Raw genomic sequence first — 16,102 nt, 5'->3', positions numbered from 1 at the left:
AACAAAGCAGCAGCCAAGGTTAATGTAACTGCTAAAACGAAAGCTCTATAATGCCTTGTTCAGTGAGAAATAAAGTTGTTCAGCAAAAAAGTGTGTAACTTCATAGGAAACTTGGAAAGCATAGAATTGAATTTATTTTGCAGCCTCAGCAAGAGGTTTCTACTCATCAAGACACGGCAGTTTAGCTGGCAGGGTCACCAACACCTCTACTTAAAAACACAGCTAAGATACAGATCTAACCATGTCATAATGCAGAGCATTTCCTTGACCTCAAACAGCACATGGTAGCCCCCTTCTCCTTAGACGCAGAGTAGTCTTAATGCTAAATACGTGAAGCTGTCAGAGGAAAATAAGTTCAATTGAAGAGATTTCCCAGTGGAAAGCAGCTCTCTCTTCAGTGGAATTAGCAAGTTTTGCTGGAGCAAGAAACCAGTTCTGGCTCCAAACCGAAAGCCAGTATTTACTAGATGCCAAGTTCATCTGACATTGATGAGAGAGAAATCAGTAACAGGGTAATCACCCTAACTGTAAAATATATTTGGTTTAGTTGTTATTTGAATTCCTTCATCTTCCAAAAGCAAAGAGAGAGGGGAGAAACGGGAGAATTGGAAATAACAATTTTAACCACAGAAGGAGATGACCTCACATACAGCACATGCCACGGTGGAGGGCCCTCCTTTGGCCATCCACCAGCAAGGATCTGTACCTGGTGGATACAACCAAGCAGCTCCCCTGCACTTGTGTCTGCTTAGAAGAGACAAACAGCAAATTTAAAGAGGCAGAGCAAGTCATCCTCCTCTTAGACTTGCCACACACCTCAGTTTACTCTGAGCAATCTTCATCTCAGAGCAAGCCAGAGAAACAGAAGGCCTCTGGGTCAGCAGCTGCCATCACAGCTCAAGACTGGAACAGTTTCAAAGACCACATCCGTTGCCTGGGAATTACCCATGTGCTTTTCCACTAAGCTTGGCATGAGCCCATAGCAACACCAACAGGTTTGGAGAACAAGCGTGGCCTGAATCCAGCCAGATCTGGCAATTCTTACTCTGGAATTCTCCTGGCTACCACAATTCATGGTTTCCATCAAGATCTTCCGCTTCCTGAAAGGTTCCCACCACACCTCCCAACCTTGGCACCTCTAAAGGGAAAACCATGCCAAACCACCACAGCTGATCCATTTACTCAGCACCAAGCATCATCACTCAATGTTGCTAATACAAACTACTTTGCAAGAAGCCGTACAGAGTGCTTAAACAAGAGAAAGCAGAACTGCATGATGTCCATACAGTTCATACAGCCAAATTCTATGAATACAGGATCACATTCAGGTTGTAAAATCTGGCAGACCACTTCAAAAAGCAAAACAAGGCTCAATCTCCGTCTTTAATCAAATTCCAACAAGGCTTTAGAGTCAATCCATAAAACCCTTGTGGCTCCATCATCCCTAAGTCATGCAGGACTTCTCAATCAGAGCTAAGTTTCAGGCTTGCTGGATTTCAGGATCAAAAGCAGCAGCCCAAACCCAGCACAGCATGACAGTGTGACAGCCAGCGGAGGGAAGCAGGCAAGCACAGTGCTCAGCATAGCTATTACTCCCTCACTCAGTGGGTACCAAATCCACATCAACATATTAATGAACAAAAAAAAAAGACCCCATCGAAGTCTAGCAGGATTTGCTCTGGCTGTCCCATCAGTTTGATGAACGAACATTATCCCTTAAGCATTACCACCACAGCCTTCAAGCAATCCTAATTCCCCCACCACACTTCAGTGGAGGGTCGGAACCTCTATTTTTACATTTTGTTTAAAAGCAGTGGCCTGTATAATGAGTATTACCAACAAACAGCAGCCCATAAATTCCTCAGAGCTGTGGGTGCAAGTCTTCACCCCGACAAAGCTTGGGTGCAGCATAAAGCAGGAGTCTTCCAAGCAGGAATACATTAATACACTGCATCCAGCAGACAGACATAACAGCCCTTCAACCACAGAGCAGTTCAATTGCACACTATTTAGTTGACAGCTATCCAGTCGAATTTCCTTACTGAAAATTAAGTGCCAGTACAATAGATCATGTCATTGTAGGTTTGGACAAAAGGACTCTATAAGACAATGTATTAAAACTGAACAGACTCAACCTGGCACTGAAAGATGGTCCTGGGATGACACAATAAATACAAAAACCTCCTTTCAGTCCTTTCTGAGGGACTGAATGATTTCTGATGTAGTGATCACAAGAGCAAACACTTCATTTTAAGCAGAACAGTTCAATTGATTAAGGTAGGCACACCACATGGTCTGCAAGATCAAAATGTCTATGGGTAGATGAACAAAAGATAATCCGCATTATTTTTAACAGTTACTGTATTTTACTTATTCTACACATCAAACATGGAACTTAATGAAAGATCTACATTTCTGCTAATCATGCAAAACCAGCACATTTCCATCTTATTGGGAGTTTCTCCTCAATGCGTGTGATTAAGAAAAGAAGAATCCCATTTCCAGTCATAATCATAGTTCCACAGCAATGGAGCAGAACATCCCGGTTCGCTGTTGTGAGGACAGAATAAAGAGCTGATGTTTATAGCCCAGCTGTCACAAACCCCCTCAAGACAAACTGCTGCGATATTTTTACTTCCCCATTATAAAAAATTCAAATAGCTCTGCCAAACCCATGAAAAACCACCCCCTGTAAATGCTCCCCAGGGTCCCACTCCTGCCAAATGGCACCCGCAGTAAGACAAGGGAGATCTTGCAATGGGTTTTTCACTTTGCTGCCCTCATCCTGCACCAGGAAGTATTTCCCCATCCCCACACGCCACAGGACACCTTTGCCCACAGCTGCACAGCAGCAAAATGCCCCTATAATGCTCCTACAGCTGTTTCCAAGGTAACCAGCACAGAGCCATATACAGGGGAAGGAAGCAAACAGCAGCAACACAACCCTGCAATATTGTCACTTCTTGGAGCAGGTCTGACTTCTCCCTTTCCTATTGCCCTTTTCCATCCACCCCATGACTCATGAAAGGGGTGAGTAACTTAATTCATATTTTATAATCCTATTACATCAGTCTTTCTTAAGATTTGGGGTTGTTTGGGGTTTTTTTTTCAATAAAGCATCATATTGGAGTTTTAAGGCGAGAGTCATTTTCTGGTTTGACTAAAGGAAAACCATGTGGGGGAGGAAGGGGAATTATATCAGCTACCTAAATTTACACTCAAACTCTGTATTCCCTCTCAGGAGAAGCAGAAAAATATCTCAGGTTTAGCAAAGGGTGTCTGCCCACTGCTATGACCCATGTTATACAAGTCCTCTGCAACTACCTAAAAGCATTTCCCCTACTCAGTCTGCAGATACAGTTCATCCTTTCTGGGCATCCAGTTTTTACATCCACTCAGCTGTGCCAAAATCCCCAGAGACTTTCCCACCTGCCCACATACATTCATGCTCCCAAAGCAGAAATGAGCCTTTGCTTCTTTTCGTACTGAATGCCTGGGAGCAGTAAGAAAACAGTGCAAGTTCTGCAGTCCTCACAAAGGACAGCAGCACTGGGGGGAAATTAGGATGGGAAAGGGTCTGGCATGGCCAACTAGTTCTCTTCACCGTCCCAGGAGAGGACCAGCATCAGAGAGGTAAATCAGCATGAGATCTAGCCACACAGCTCTGCACACACAGCAACGGACAGACATGGCAGGCTGGCATCTCTAACCTCTGCTCCCAGGTCTGAGACAATCCCATGGAGCATCAGGGCTGTTATCAATACAGGCTGGAGGGAACACATTTTACACCAAGAATTTTCAAGCCATTAACATAAATCCTTTTTATTTTTTTTCCCTGCATGAAACAGAACAAGGAGTAGCATGTCCCATGTACAACCCTCTTGTGGTGGGGAACAACAATACATTACATGATAAAGCACTTCTGCGCATTGGTCAGGATACATCCCAATCCTCATAGGGATAGAAATGAAGGCAAAGCATGCCTAAGGAAACTCCCTGGGAGGTGTCTTGAAGCAGCAATCATGCTTCAGCACAGTTCATGTGTATCTTGCATCCCTATGTGACTTACCATGGCTGACTGTTTCAATACCACCTGTGATTAATAAAGCTTCCAATCCAGCACTGAATGGTTGCAGATTACAAGAGATGCTCATCACATTAATATTCAGTAACCAAAATATACCACTCTTCTAATCACAACTGTGCTCCTGCTGAACACCAGGATTTTCCCTTTGGAAACAGTAGTTCTCAGAGGAAGTTAACATGCTGATGGGCCAGAGCATGCCTGGGGGAGAAGCTCCACAGATAGATACCCAAAAAAAAGCCTACCACATCTGCATAGCCATGGAGATGCCAACAAGACAGATATAACTTGTTTTGAATGAGGAAACACAGGAGTCAGTATTTCTTCATAAACTGGTTGGAGATTGGTTTGCAAAATCAAGATCTGATCAGAACTCTGCAGAGATTTCCTGACAGTATTACACACAACACAATGTGAAGCACCTAGCATCCAGTTAAGCCCTGTACCATACCTGTTAACACTGCAGTGCTACAAAAACCTTAGCAAACACCTCCTCTGCTACCCCTGCAGAGTTCTATGCTGTAATACAACCATCAAACTGGTCGCCTTGAGGGAAAGGGGACAGAAGTTCCCTACAAACTCAGCACATTCTTTAGCAGGCATATACCTTTTCCTCTATACAGCACAGCAGCTCAAGCCTGCAAGATTTATTCCTCCAGATAAACCATTCTGTGATTAACAGTAACTTCCACAGACCAACTACTCTTGAGCCACCCATGGCAATAAATGCTATGTCACTAGGGAAAATGTGCTTGAATGATGCACACCAGTCACAGATTCACTGCAGTGCTGGGACTGAAGTCAGAGGGAGGGAAGATGAGGAGGAAAGGCATTACGTAGACCCAAGAGACAAGAGGCAGTACGTACATATGAAGTCACAGATGAACTGGCAAGCACGCCGCTCCAGCTCACTGCACATCAAGTCCTCGCTGCTCTGTTTTATAATGCCCCCAAAGCCATCCCTGGTCCAGCAGCACAAGAGCATCCCTGTCAGCTGCAGCATTAGAGCACTGCACCACAACAGAACGACAGGTCTCACTGTGTTGGACAGGGGACTGATTTACTCTTCTACAGGACAACAGCTCTGTCTCAGGTGGCTGAAGTCTCCAAGTGGAAGCCATGGTCCCCGAGGGGTCCAACATCAGAAACACACAGTGGGAGCAAGGAAGCAGCAGCAGACACAGCAGCTTAATGACTGTCCTGACACGCAACAGCACTATTTCTCTCCGTGCTTATTAACCAGCAGGACCAGAGAATTCCCCGATTTTTGCATTACTCACACCAAATAATGGCACAATATGTGGCAAGCCCGTTACCAGCACACAGTCTAGAGGGGCAGCCAGGGGAAGGGAGGCAAAAGAAACACCTGTGTTAACCACTTGCACCAGAGCAGCTGAGGTTAGTTAAGACTCACATTCCTGAGTATCTCTGCTCATCCCAAATCATCTCCTCCACCTGCGCTTTAGCAGAGCACATGAGAACTGCGCTTTGTTTTGGAGACAAACTTTCCCCACCACTCTCACCCCTCTTCGCCTATAGACCCAGAGCCGGAGCGCAGGGTTCAAACCTCCCTTAGGCTGAGCCACCTCGTGGCTGCGTTCTCCTGACTCCTCCGAGCTGCAGGTCCAGTGTTTATTTAACATCACACTCCTGAGCATATAAACAAAATCATTCACAGTCCCTGCGAGCAGCAGCAAGCGGCACAATGGGAATCGGATTGCGGCGACGCGACAAATCCTCCAAGCAATTCGCAAACCCTTTAATCCCAAATTGGAGTTGGGGAGAAATGACCAGGTGAAAACAGCAGCAGAAAGTTAGCGCCCAGATGCTGCAAGCCCCTCTCGATAGGACCCCGCAGCCACTGCTCAGGCTGGTCCCGGCCACTTGGGGGGGGGGGGGGGGGGGGGAATAATTAGATAAAAGGAAAAAACAAAAGGAAAAGAATTAATAAAAAGGAAAGCAAAACCCAAGCAAACCGGGGGCTGGAAGAGCAGATTTGCTGCAGCAAAGTTTACCGGCACGAAGAGCATCCCCTCCGTCATCCGCGGAGCTCCAGGCTGGCGGATTGCCCCCCTTCTCCCCCCCAAAAAAGAAGAAAAGGCGAGGTGGGGGTAAAGAGGATAAACCCGAGCACCCCCAGCCCTACTCCAACCCTCATCATCACCATCACGAGCATCCTCCTCATCCTCCCCTCGGCCGTGCTCACCATCCTCCTGCATCCGCTGCAGGCACAGGGCGAGGCTCTTCCTCCAGCCCGGCATCGCGGCAGGGGCAGCTGCCGCCCCCCGGGGCAGCAGCACAGCTCCAGAGGCCCGGGGGGGCCGGCGGGAGCGGCGGTGCCGAGCGCGGCCGGGCTCCCGCCGCTTTATTGCCGGGCGGGGCCGGGCGGGGGGAGCGGCGCTGCCCAACCCCGCCTGCGCACGGCCCGGGGGCAGCGCCCGCCCCGCCGGCCGGGGGGGAATGTAGACCTATAGATATGTATATCTTATATATTATAGATCTTCCCCTGGTGGGGTCTGCTCAGACACTGCTCCCTGCCCCCGGGTACTGGCGTCCCTGCGGGTCCCAGACCTCCAGCTCTCGATGGGCAAATGCACACCCGGGAAAGGTGCGGAAACCACGCTATTCCCAGCCTACATCCCCCTCCCAGCTCCAGCCTGGCGCCTCATCCCAGGGCTGAGCACAGGTGTGCTCACTGAGCCGCGCATTCAACCTCAAGTTGGGCACCCTGGTAAATAAAGTTGCACAACAGCCGGGTTGAGCTGTTCCATCTCTCCCACGACCACCTGCAGGCAGCTGAAGTATGGAAAGGGACGTGACTTAAAAACATCTTTGTCATTTCTTAATATTCCAGAGGTTTCGGTGCTTTCACACAGGCACAAAGGAGATGCTTATTGCAGGCGCTGGAGTATTCATGGTTTTAATTTCCTGGGGGCAACGTATCTCTGCAATGACTAGCAGCTTGCTTTTTGTTCTTCATTAGGCTTTTTATTAGCTGGCTGCAGCTCTGCCTCCCTTTATGAGTGATAATATTATGTGCAACATCTGCTATCATCTAAAATATTACAGACCAAGCTCTCCTTGGTGCAGCATGAGCTAATTCCAGTTTCAGAGGGCCACCCAGACTGGACAGATACAACACCAAAGAAATAGATGCAGCCGTATGGACTTCACTTAATTTTCAGACCAGCTTTTCTAGCCTTACCTGAATGAAAAGCAGTTGGAAGGAATGAGGATCCTGAGGCACATGAGTTAAAGATATGCAGTTAAATTAGCTAAATATATTTTATACATATATATCATCCCCTTCACAGGTTCTTGAACGGCTACACAGGAGCTGGGCTGGAGAAGACGTTTTGCAGTTACTATCAGTAGTTTGTTTTCCCAGTGAGTTAATCTAGGAGGATCATAAACCCATGAGAACAGCCCTCTTCATTTAAGCATAAGAGCTTGTAAGACTACAGAGTGTAGAGCAGCACATAATACCTGAAAACTGCATGAGAGGTTCCCATTACAGCAAAGAGCAGCTCTGTACAGGCTCACTCCCTACCATATTTCTACTCAGGGAGTCACCCATCAGTTTAAAGGGCAGTGATTGGAGTGATGGCACCTGAAGGCTTATTGCACCCAGTTGGAGCAATCACTTCTGAGGTCTGTCAGCAGCAGGAGCACTGTACAGCTCAGACCTGCCTATCCCCCATTAGCAGCACAGAAAAATTCACAGGATAAAAACATACTTTTGCCCCCATTTGCCATCAGAGTAGAAACATAAGCAGATGGGGATGACTCCCCATCAAGTTACAACTGAATCAATCAATACAATCCAGTGAAGCTGTTGCTGCCCCATCCCTGGCCGTGTTCAAGGCCAGGTTGGACACAGGGGCTTGGAGCAACCTGCTCTAGTGGAAGGTGTCCCTGCCTGTGGCAGGAGGTTGGAACTGGATGAGCTTTAAGGTCCTTTCCAACACAAACCAGCCTGGGATTCTTAGAGAGCTCCTTTCTTTACAATAAAGGAAAGTCTGTGATACACACCAAATATTCTAGCTGACAACGAAACTCAGCAGCTTTTTAGAGAAGGACTAACCTAAAGCCAGCATACATCCTGGCAGAAGGAGATGGTGCTTGTTCTGGTAGTTAAAACCCAGCACACGGAGACAAGTGCTGTTTTAGAGTGACTCAATCCCCCACGCAGGCACGTCACCTGCCCTTTCTGTGCCTTAGTTTCCTCAGCTGCTCGATGATATTCAGGTTCTAGAAAAGGATTCCCAGAAAAGGGGTTGTTATTGATCTAACACTGCTCTCAGGAAAAGTAATGAGAGTCTGAGGAAAACATGACACAGGAAGGGGCTTTTCAAAGTAAGGTCAAATCAACACTTTTTGTACCTGAAAGCTCATCTGCTTTTGCTATTTACACTGGCTGATCTCATAAAAGACTTTCTCTTAAATCTCTTCAGACCATCATGGCTACAACAGCACTACTTTTAAAGGACATTGGTGCCACAGAAACAATTACACATGAAAATAGCAAGCACATTACCAGCTGAAAAGGTAGCTCAGGGCTTTTAACAATTGAATTTGACACACACGTTGTTGTAGGAAGAGCCAACGCTGGTGTAGTGGGTGAGATTTTCTCAAGCACTGCACGTTAGCCTAACTTCAGTACTCACATGGGAAACTGTGTCAGAGAAAACAAAGCACAGCTAAGAACACTGGCAGTGAATTCATAAGCAGAACCAATATAAGACAGATGCTACAGTACCAGTGACCCAGCAACACGCAAGATGGTGCTGGGAGGACTCCACAGCGTAGCAAGACAGAGCCAGGGGGGCTTTACACCTTCCTCAATGCTTGCCCCAAACCATCAGTGTTTAAGGAAGACTGAGAGGTCCATGTCCCACGAACAGCATGGTTTAAGGCTGTGCAGTGCCCAGAGCTCTACTGCAGCTGCCATCGATTTCCAGGCTACTGAGGCATGTCGGGAATTCAATACGGAGGTGACCATGTATGTTACGTGGTGCTGTGTGTACCCTCCAAATCCAAGTGGTCAGCACAGAGCCTGAAGCACAAGCAGCTGATACAGTCGCTTAATACTGTTGGTATTTGCTTACAGCTGTACAACATAAGGGACAACACCATTTGGTCCCATCCTGTGGACTGTGTTGACAGATATGGGTTATGTGAAGAAGCTATGTGATCTGGACTGTTATTGAGGAAGACAGAGGGATTTAAATACAAGCCTGAACATAGTCACAGCAATACAAGAGCCACTTTTCTAACTTGTGATTGAAAATGCTTTTGCTGGAAATATGCTCTTTCTCTTTCGAGACAGCTTTCAGGACTCTCTCCTTCCCTTTTTCACTTCTGTTAATTTCTCCCTTAGACACACACGGGGCATCACTATAAAACATCACCCATTTGCACCATGTCTGAGCATTCACCTTCATGGAGTCACATAATCCTCTCAAGCAACCACAGTGCTTATCACCATTTACCCACAGTAAAGATCCCCATACCATCCCACTGCTATGTAGAGGCTTTCATTCCAGGCACTCACTCAGCAGCAGGATTTGCCTCTGGCTACTTAAGGTTTCATCTCTGCTCCTTATTGCAGAGGTGCCTCAGGGAAGTTTTACAAATCACGTAAGTGAAAGAGTTACCAGGTACGTGAAAGAGTTACCAGGTAAGAGATAGCTCTGCACCATGGAGAACTCCAGGTATCAGACGGATCTCAGCCTGAGAAAGTTTCCAATTAGGTTATGTTCCCTATTTTGCTTTGATTTCTTGATTGACAAGCTTTCCTATATAGGGAAAGATCTCTCAGCTGCCCCTACACTCCCAAACTGCATCTTTCTTGGTTACCAGCTGTGCAAGTAAAAAAAGTTGCTCACCTGGGATTTGTCATTTCTCTCAGGAATAGCTCAGGTTCTTTTAACAACCGTGGAAGAAATATGTACAGAAGTACTTCTGTGCCATCTATTAACATGACAGCAGTACCTGCCATGGCCAGAACTCCATTTACACTTACATTGGAAGGGAAGGGAGGACAAGACCAACCGCCCTGGGTGACAGCCAGGCCCAGGGCAGCCCCTGGCAGGTTTGTCTCAGACTTGTTCGGTCCTTCTTATCTTAATCCATCCAGATCCTGCAAACTAGAAGCTGTGCTAAAGGAGTGAGTGAGGTGATTTTCAGTTGCGCATCACTGGCAGATGGCTCAGGACATGAAGACAGGCTTGGACCCACCCTTCATGCCACAGACTCAGGCTCCCTTCTGAGCTTCCCTTAAACCAGAGTTGGCATTAAGCACTCATGTATTCCACCAAAAACCACTTGGAATTATTGCACTTGATAGTAAGCAGAGAAACACCATCCATCTGTCTCTCAGAAAGGAACATCAGCATTTGCATTTCATCAAGACTACTTTCAATATTGCAACTAGAGAAAATTCAGTGTTTTTCTTTTTTTCTGCTTGGTGAACAAAAGCAGTTGAAGAAATGAGCAGGGTGCAGAAAGCAACACTACAGCCCTGTCAACATATGTTAAAAGTCATTACTATGACTGTCTTGCTTCCTCGTCCTTCCCATTGTGACCTAGCTCCAGCTGTCAGTAACACATTAATGACTACAGTCTACTGCAAATCACTGATATTGACTGTCGGTCTCAATGGAAACACTCTGTATTTTTGCATGTACATTCAAAAGAGATGGAAAAAACCCCAAGAACTGCCATTTTGGTGCTCTGATCACTCCCAAATTAGCTGGCAAGAAACAAGAGCTGGGAGCAAGAGTTAAACAATGTAAAGTACCCTCCACTTCCATATAGTGCAGGCTCTCAGTGTTTCATAAAACACTGGAATTTACATCTTGTATGGCTCGTTGGTATAGCTGAAGAGTTGCTTGGCACTCATCAAGGCTTTAATAAAGCAATCATTGGACTTTTGCCTGATGTAGTTATTCATTTTGAAGTATTATTCTAGTTCTCATTTCACTTGTCTATATTTGACTAATGGCAGCAGTGCCACACATACTTCCAAGCTCTCTGTATGTGCAGAGACTCAATATTTCTTTTCTCAATTATTTCTAAAATAACATCTATAATCACTGTAAGCTTTCTTTTGTGATACATATAGCAACACTTTGGTGCCTTCTGGGCTTTTCTTTTAAATAACTTTTGCATCAGGAGGCCTGTCCTGGGGGATGGAGCCTTGTTCAACAGCAGGACAGGGATTACTCAAGCAAAGGAAATCTGGATTTCCTCAGGGTCTGTGTTTTGGTGATCCTACAAAGCTAACAGCCCTTTTGGAGAATTCCTTACTAATTTAATCCTAGTCTTATCCCTAGCAAAGCCATTGTCAGCTGCGAGTGTGAAAGGGCGGCAGCTGCTATGCTCATGCTACTTACCATATAAGCACGTGTCCAACTTGTATTTCAGAGAGCTGACCAAAACAGAAGCCAAAAGTTGAGTTCCACTAACCCACACAGAGTTTGAACTGTCAGCCTGAAATCCAGGGTCAGCTCTTCCTGCAGTTCTGGGTTCTGCACTTGTCTTATTTCTCACCTATCCTTACATGTACGAGACTGGAGGAATGGGGAGAAGAAACCAGTTTATCATAGACTCAGAGTCATAGAATGGTTTGGGTCGGAAAGGACCTTAAAGCTCATCCAGTCCCAAGCCCCTGCCACGAGCAGGGACACCTTCCACTAGAGCAGGTTGCTCCAAGCCCCTGTGTCCAACCTGGCCTTGAACACTGCCAGGGATGGGGCAGCCACAGCTTCTCTGGGCACCCTGTGCCAGCGCCTCAGCACCCTCACAGGGAAGAACTTCTGCCTAAAATCTCATCTCAATCTCCCCTCTGTCATCTTAAAGCCATTTACTCCTCAAATGCTGGAGGGAGGACAGAAAACTGCGAGGTGTGATGCTCATTTATGTAAGGTAACCTCTGCTAAGTGTTCCCAATACCACTGAGAGCTGAGCTACGGGGCTACAATAGCAGTCTCGTAGTGCCATCTACCGCGTTGCGATCCTGTTGCTAGCACGAGCGACACCGCTGTGACATTGCTGCAGAGGGAAGGTCTGCACCAACAGCTATCCCTTTCTTCTCTAGATGCTGCTCTCTCTTTTCCTGGGAAAGATTTCGCTATACAGCCTTTCGAGCATCTCCTCAAACATGCACAATGCCCAATTACTTTGTCCAGAAAGACAACTTACCTCCTTCACTGCATGTTTTGGGGGCAATTGATGGGATGATGGATAATGAAAGAAGACTTTCTTGCAGATAAACCTAACTTGAAAATAAAGAGGAATCCAAACTGGAATGGATCGAGGCTTCGAGCTACCGGGGGGTGAGGGGAATGGGAAGGGGGGGGGGGAAAAGTCCCTTTGTTCTGAAACATCGAAAAGCAGCTTTTCCCTATCAGAGAAGGAATATATACAGGATAGTTTTGTTCTCTTAATATATTAATCATAGCTGCTACTTATCCATCTATGCAGGCATATGGTAAATGACTGCTAGGTAACCAATGCCCAGATGGCAGAGAAACTCAATACCCAATTATGCTGATTTAAATCTCCCCAGTGCAACAAGGTAAAAATGATCATATGCCAGAGAGATGTCCTGCCCAAGAATGCAGATTTAATCATTCTAATGTATCAGGAAATCACATGTAGAGCCATAATTTGCTCAATTATGCCAGCCCATCTTCTGTTCAGTGTCAAGAACTAGACCCCTCCATAAACAGAAAGAGGGCAGAAGGGGATGTCTCCGTGTCTGTGTCTGTAAGTACAATTAAAGGATCATTGATAACCAATAGAACAAGGATTTATATATATATACTTATTCTCAAAGAGACACGTGCTTTGGCATTTCTAGCCTGAGAAGACAGTGAGAAACCTCAGGCTAGTTTTCTGTGGTTCTAAGGAATAAAACATGCTCCTTTATACTGAACTGAAGCTCCACTCAGTTCACACTTTAATGACACCATTTAATATATGTTTAAAAAGCACCGCCAGCAATTCAATGATATTGTGCTAGAACAAGTAAATATAAATTATCCCCCCTCCTCCAAAGTAGTCCAGCAATGTGCTATGGGACTCAGATTCCTGCCACCATGTCAGAAAACATGGATTTGCTGCCATGAGCCTGCTGGTTTAAAATAATTCAGCTCCAGCAGCGGGATATAAACAGAAGCATTTCACAAGCAGTGAAGGTGATATAAATACGGCTCACATCATCACCCTGACACTAACTGAACATAAATAACAGGGTTTAAACTCAATGCTAGAAAGTATTTTCTTTGGAAAGTTACAGCCACAATGAGCATGTCTCTGTCTACCTGACACAATCAATTGCTCAGTGTTTTCTTTAAAAGAAGAAAAACAGAGCATGAAGTAGGTACATGAGCTTCACAGTTCCCAACTCTTATGGTCTGGTAGATGCTTTTAAATAGACACAACTTTACCACTGTAAAAGCTGTATCTGCTAGGCCAGGCTCAGATTAAAGACAGAGCTGCAAACAAAGCAGGTATCTATTCACTAACAACATCTTCATGGAGATCTGGACCAGGGCTTTGGAAAGGGAGCAGATTTCAAGTTAAAACTATGCTTTTTAATGGGAAAACTACCTTGTGAGTTTATTTTTTAAATAGAAAGTCACAAGTTTTGGGGTATTCAGCAATACCAATGAGTAGTAAAAGGAGCACTGAACCCAACCCCTTCTCATGAGCATCCCCTCGATTATAGCCTCACCTTTCACTGTCATATTCCCTCGTTGCCTTACCTCTGTCCTCCATTCTCCGCAGACAAAAACCAAGGCTTTTCCTCCAGCCTGGCATCCCAGACTTAGAGACAAAGAAACCCAAGTCTGTAGCGTCTTGAAGGAGCTTGCAGATGGCAGCTGGAATACAAAACCCAGCTTCCTTATAGGGCTACACCTTGACGGAGAGGCAAGTCCATCTGGGCTTGCAAAGAGAGGAAAACTCTGCTTCCTGCAAAATCCTGATTGTGAACCATCCAGGCTGCATTTTGCTGCAGGGATGGAGCAACTTCACATATCCACAGCAAAAGAAACAGATGGTGAGAGAAGGGTGGACAGATGAATGGGTAAATCTCAAGGAGGTGAGCAATTCCTTAAAGGGCATGTTTGTCTTTTATCCCAGCCACACAGCAACCACAGACAACAATATATTCACAATACAGTGTAGTCCAATAGCTTAGGGTTCCTGTTCAGAGGATGAAAATATCCACAGCCACCCCTCCAGTGTAATTGACAAACCAGTTTTCTTTGGAATTTGCTTGTTTCTTACATCTCCAGTTCAGAAAATGTATGTATTTCTATCCCTTAGTACAGGAAAATAGTGAGAAACCTCATCTTTAGAACTGGTACTCATTTTTTCTTATGCCTACAAGACTTAGAACATGCTCCCCAAAAGAGGGAGGGTCGTTATGCTCATTTTCATCAAGGCTTGCTAAAATGCCTACTAAAAATCACAGCTATCAATAACACTTTTCTAAGCTAATTCCAGTTGCAATAACTATCTCCCTCCTACAGATTCTGTTTTAAGATGACATTAAGCCTATTTCTGATCTAAGTTGATGGATGCTCTTAGGGAATCCCTCCTTTCTAGCTGTATTTGAGAATTACAATTTCCACACAAGTAGCACATAACAGCACTCCCTTTCTCACAACACAAAGAGAGAAGAGAGGACAATATTGTTGTCACAAGACATGATTTCAAGTGCATTATAAAACTGTACATAAAATACAGGTTCCCACAGAACAAGGCTACTTTAGATCTCACTTTTAGACCTTCATTTTAGCATTAAGCCACAATCAGATTTGTCTCCTGTGCCTATTCTGTAGGTTGCAAGCAAAAATAAGCTAGCACAAAAGCAGTCTGGCATTTCAGCTTGCGACCCAAGAGGCAGAAACAGAGCGAGCCTCGTGTGTGCCAGAAAGAGGTTAAACGCTATTATTATGCACCACTTCTGGTTTCTATTTTCTGCCTAAGATCACACAAAACCCTTCAAACATTTATCAGAGAAATACAGTTTTCTCCTAACGTGCACACCTGCTAATAACATACCCAGAGGATTTTAACTTCTAGTCTTCCTGCCAAAATAGATCATCTCTAGTGTCCACCTAGGATTTGCACTAAAGGGCTTTTGGTTTCTTGTTTTGCTGCAACAATTCAACACTTCTGAAAATGCAATGCTAAAATACAAAAACCTGGGGTATTCTCCAGGTGCTTTTAGGAAAATGTACGGAAGTAGATAAAAAAAGGTATGCTGGGACTTGGGAAGAGATGTAATCTTTGCTGTGAGGGAAAGAAACTCTCCTGGATCTCTCATGTTACAAGAATTCGTAGTTTGCAAACAATTTTGCTTGTACCACGGTTGGTTTTGGCCTCACACACGCCAAGACAAACAAATTCAATAAACTAATATTCTAGTATATATATATGTGCAAACTATGGAAAGCAAAAAACTCTTACTCTGTTTTTAGAAAGGTAATTATTGACACAGCACAAATTCTTTCATGAGATAACTTCTGAGATGAAGAGCTTGAAAAAAGAAAACCAGAAGGAATTTCTCCATCCCCCAGAGAAACATGGATAAGTTGCCTGATGTCAAGTGTCTATGAAATTGTGTGAGGACACAGTGCCCTAGCACTAAGGCTTATCTCACAAAACATTCAGCTGTTATTTGTCCACAGTTTTATTTCATCTTAAAGCCAAGATGCAGAAAGTAAGATAGAACATCAAAGCCTTAGGGGAGGATGAAACCTTCATGTCTGTGATAAGAGAATCAGTTTCAGAACAGCAAATCTCCCAAACATCAATATAATTTGATTTTGGGCTCCATAAGCCTAGTTTGGGTAGAAGTCCACACCGAAGCTTTGCAACTGGTTAATTCCATGTTTGTGCAGCATCTCTCACCAATCTCACAAGACGCTGACACACCACTGATTCATACAAAATCCCCTCAGAACAATCTGCCGCGATCCCCCATCTTCCTCAGAAATA

The 16,102-nt window shown here is 45.0% G+C and overlaps 1 protein-coding gene across 3 annotated transcripts in view; it reads right to left on the bottom strand.

The window, feature by feature from the left end:
• GRIP2 (glutamate receptor interacting protein 2) overlaps nt 1-6,365 on the bottom strand; it is a 243,182-nt gene extending 236,817 nt beyond the window's left edge. For all 3 annotated transcript variants that reach the window (XM_030501553.1, XM_030501556.1, XM_030501557.1), the window contains exon 1: nt 6,291-6,365. In XM_030501553.1, coding sequence (XP_030357413.1) covers nt 6,291-6,345 — 55 coding nt within the window. In that variant the 5' untranslated portion in view covers nt 6,346-6,365. The remainder of the gene's footprint in view (nt 1-6,290) is intronic.
• Nucleotides 6,366-16,102: the final 9,737 nt, after the last annotated feature.

Source organism: Strigops habroptila, chromosome 11, assembly GCF_004027225.2.
Source record: "Strigops habroptila isolate Jane chromosome 11, bStrHab1.2.pri, whole genome shotgun sequence".
In the NCBI taxonomy this organism is placed as follows: Eukaryota; Metazoa; Chordata; class Aves; order Psittaciformes; family Psittacidae; genus Strigops; species Strigops habroptila.
The sequence above is the reverse complement of the archived record's forward strand: the minus strand, read 5'-3'. Positions and strand labels throughout refer to the sequence as shown.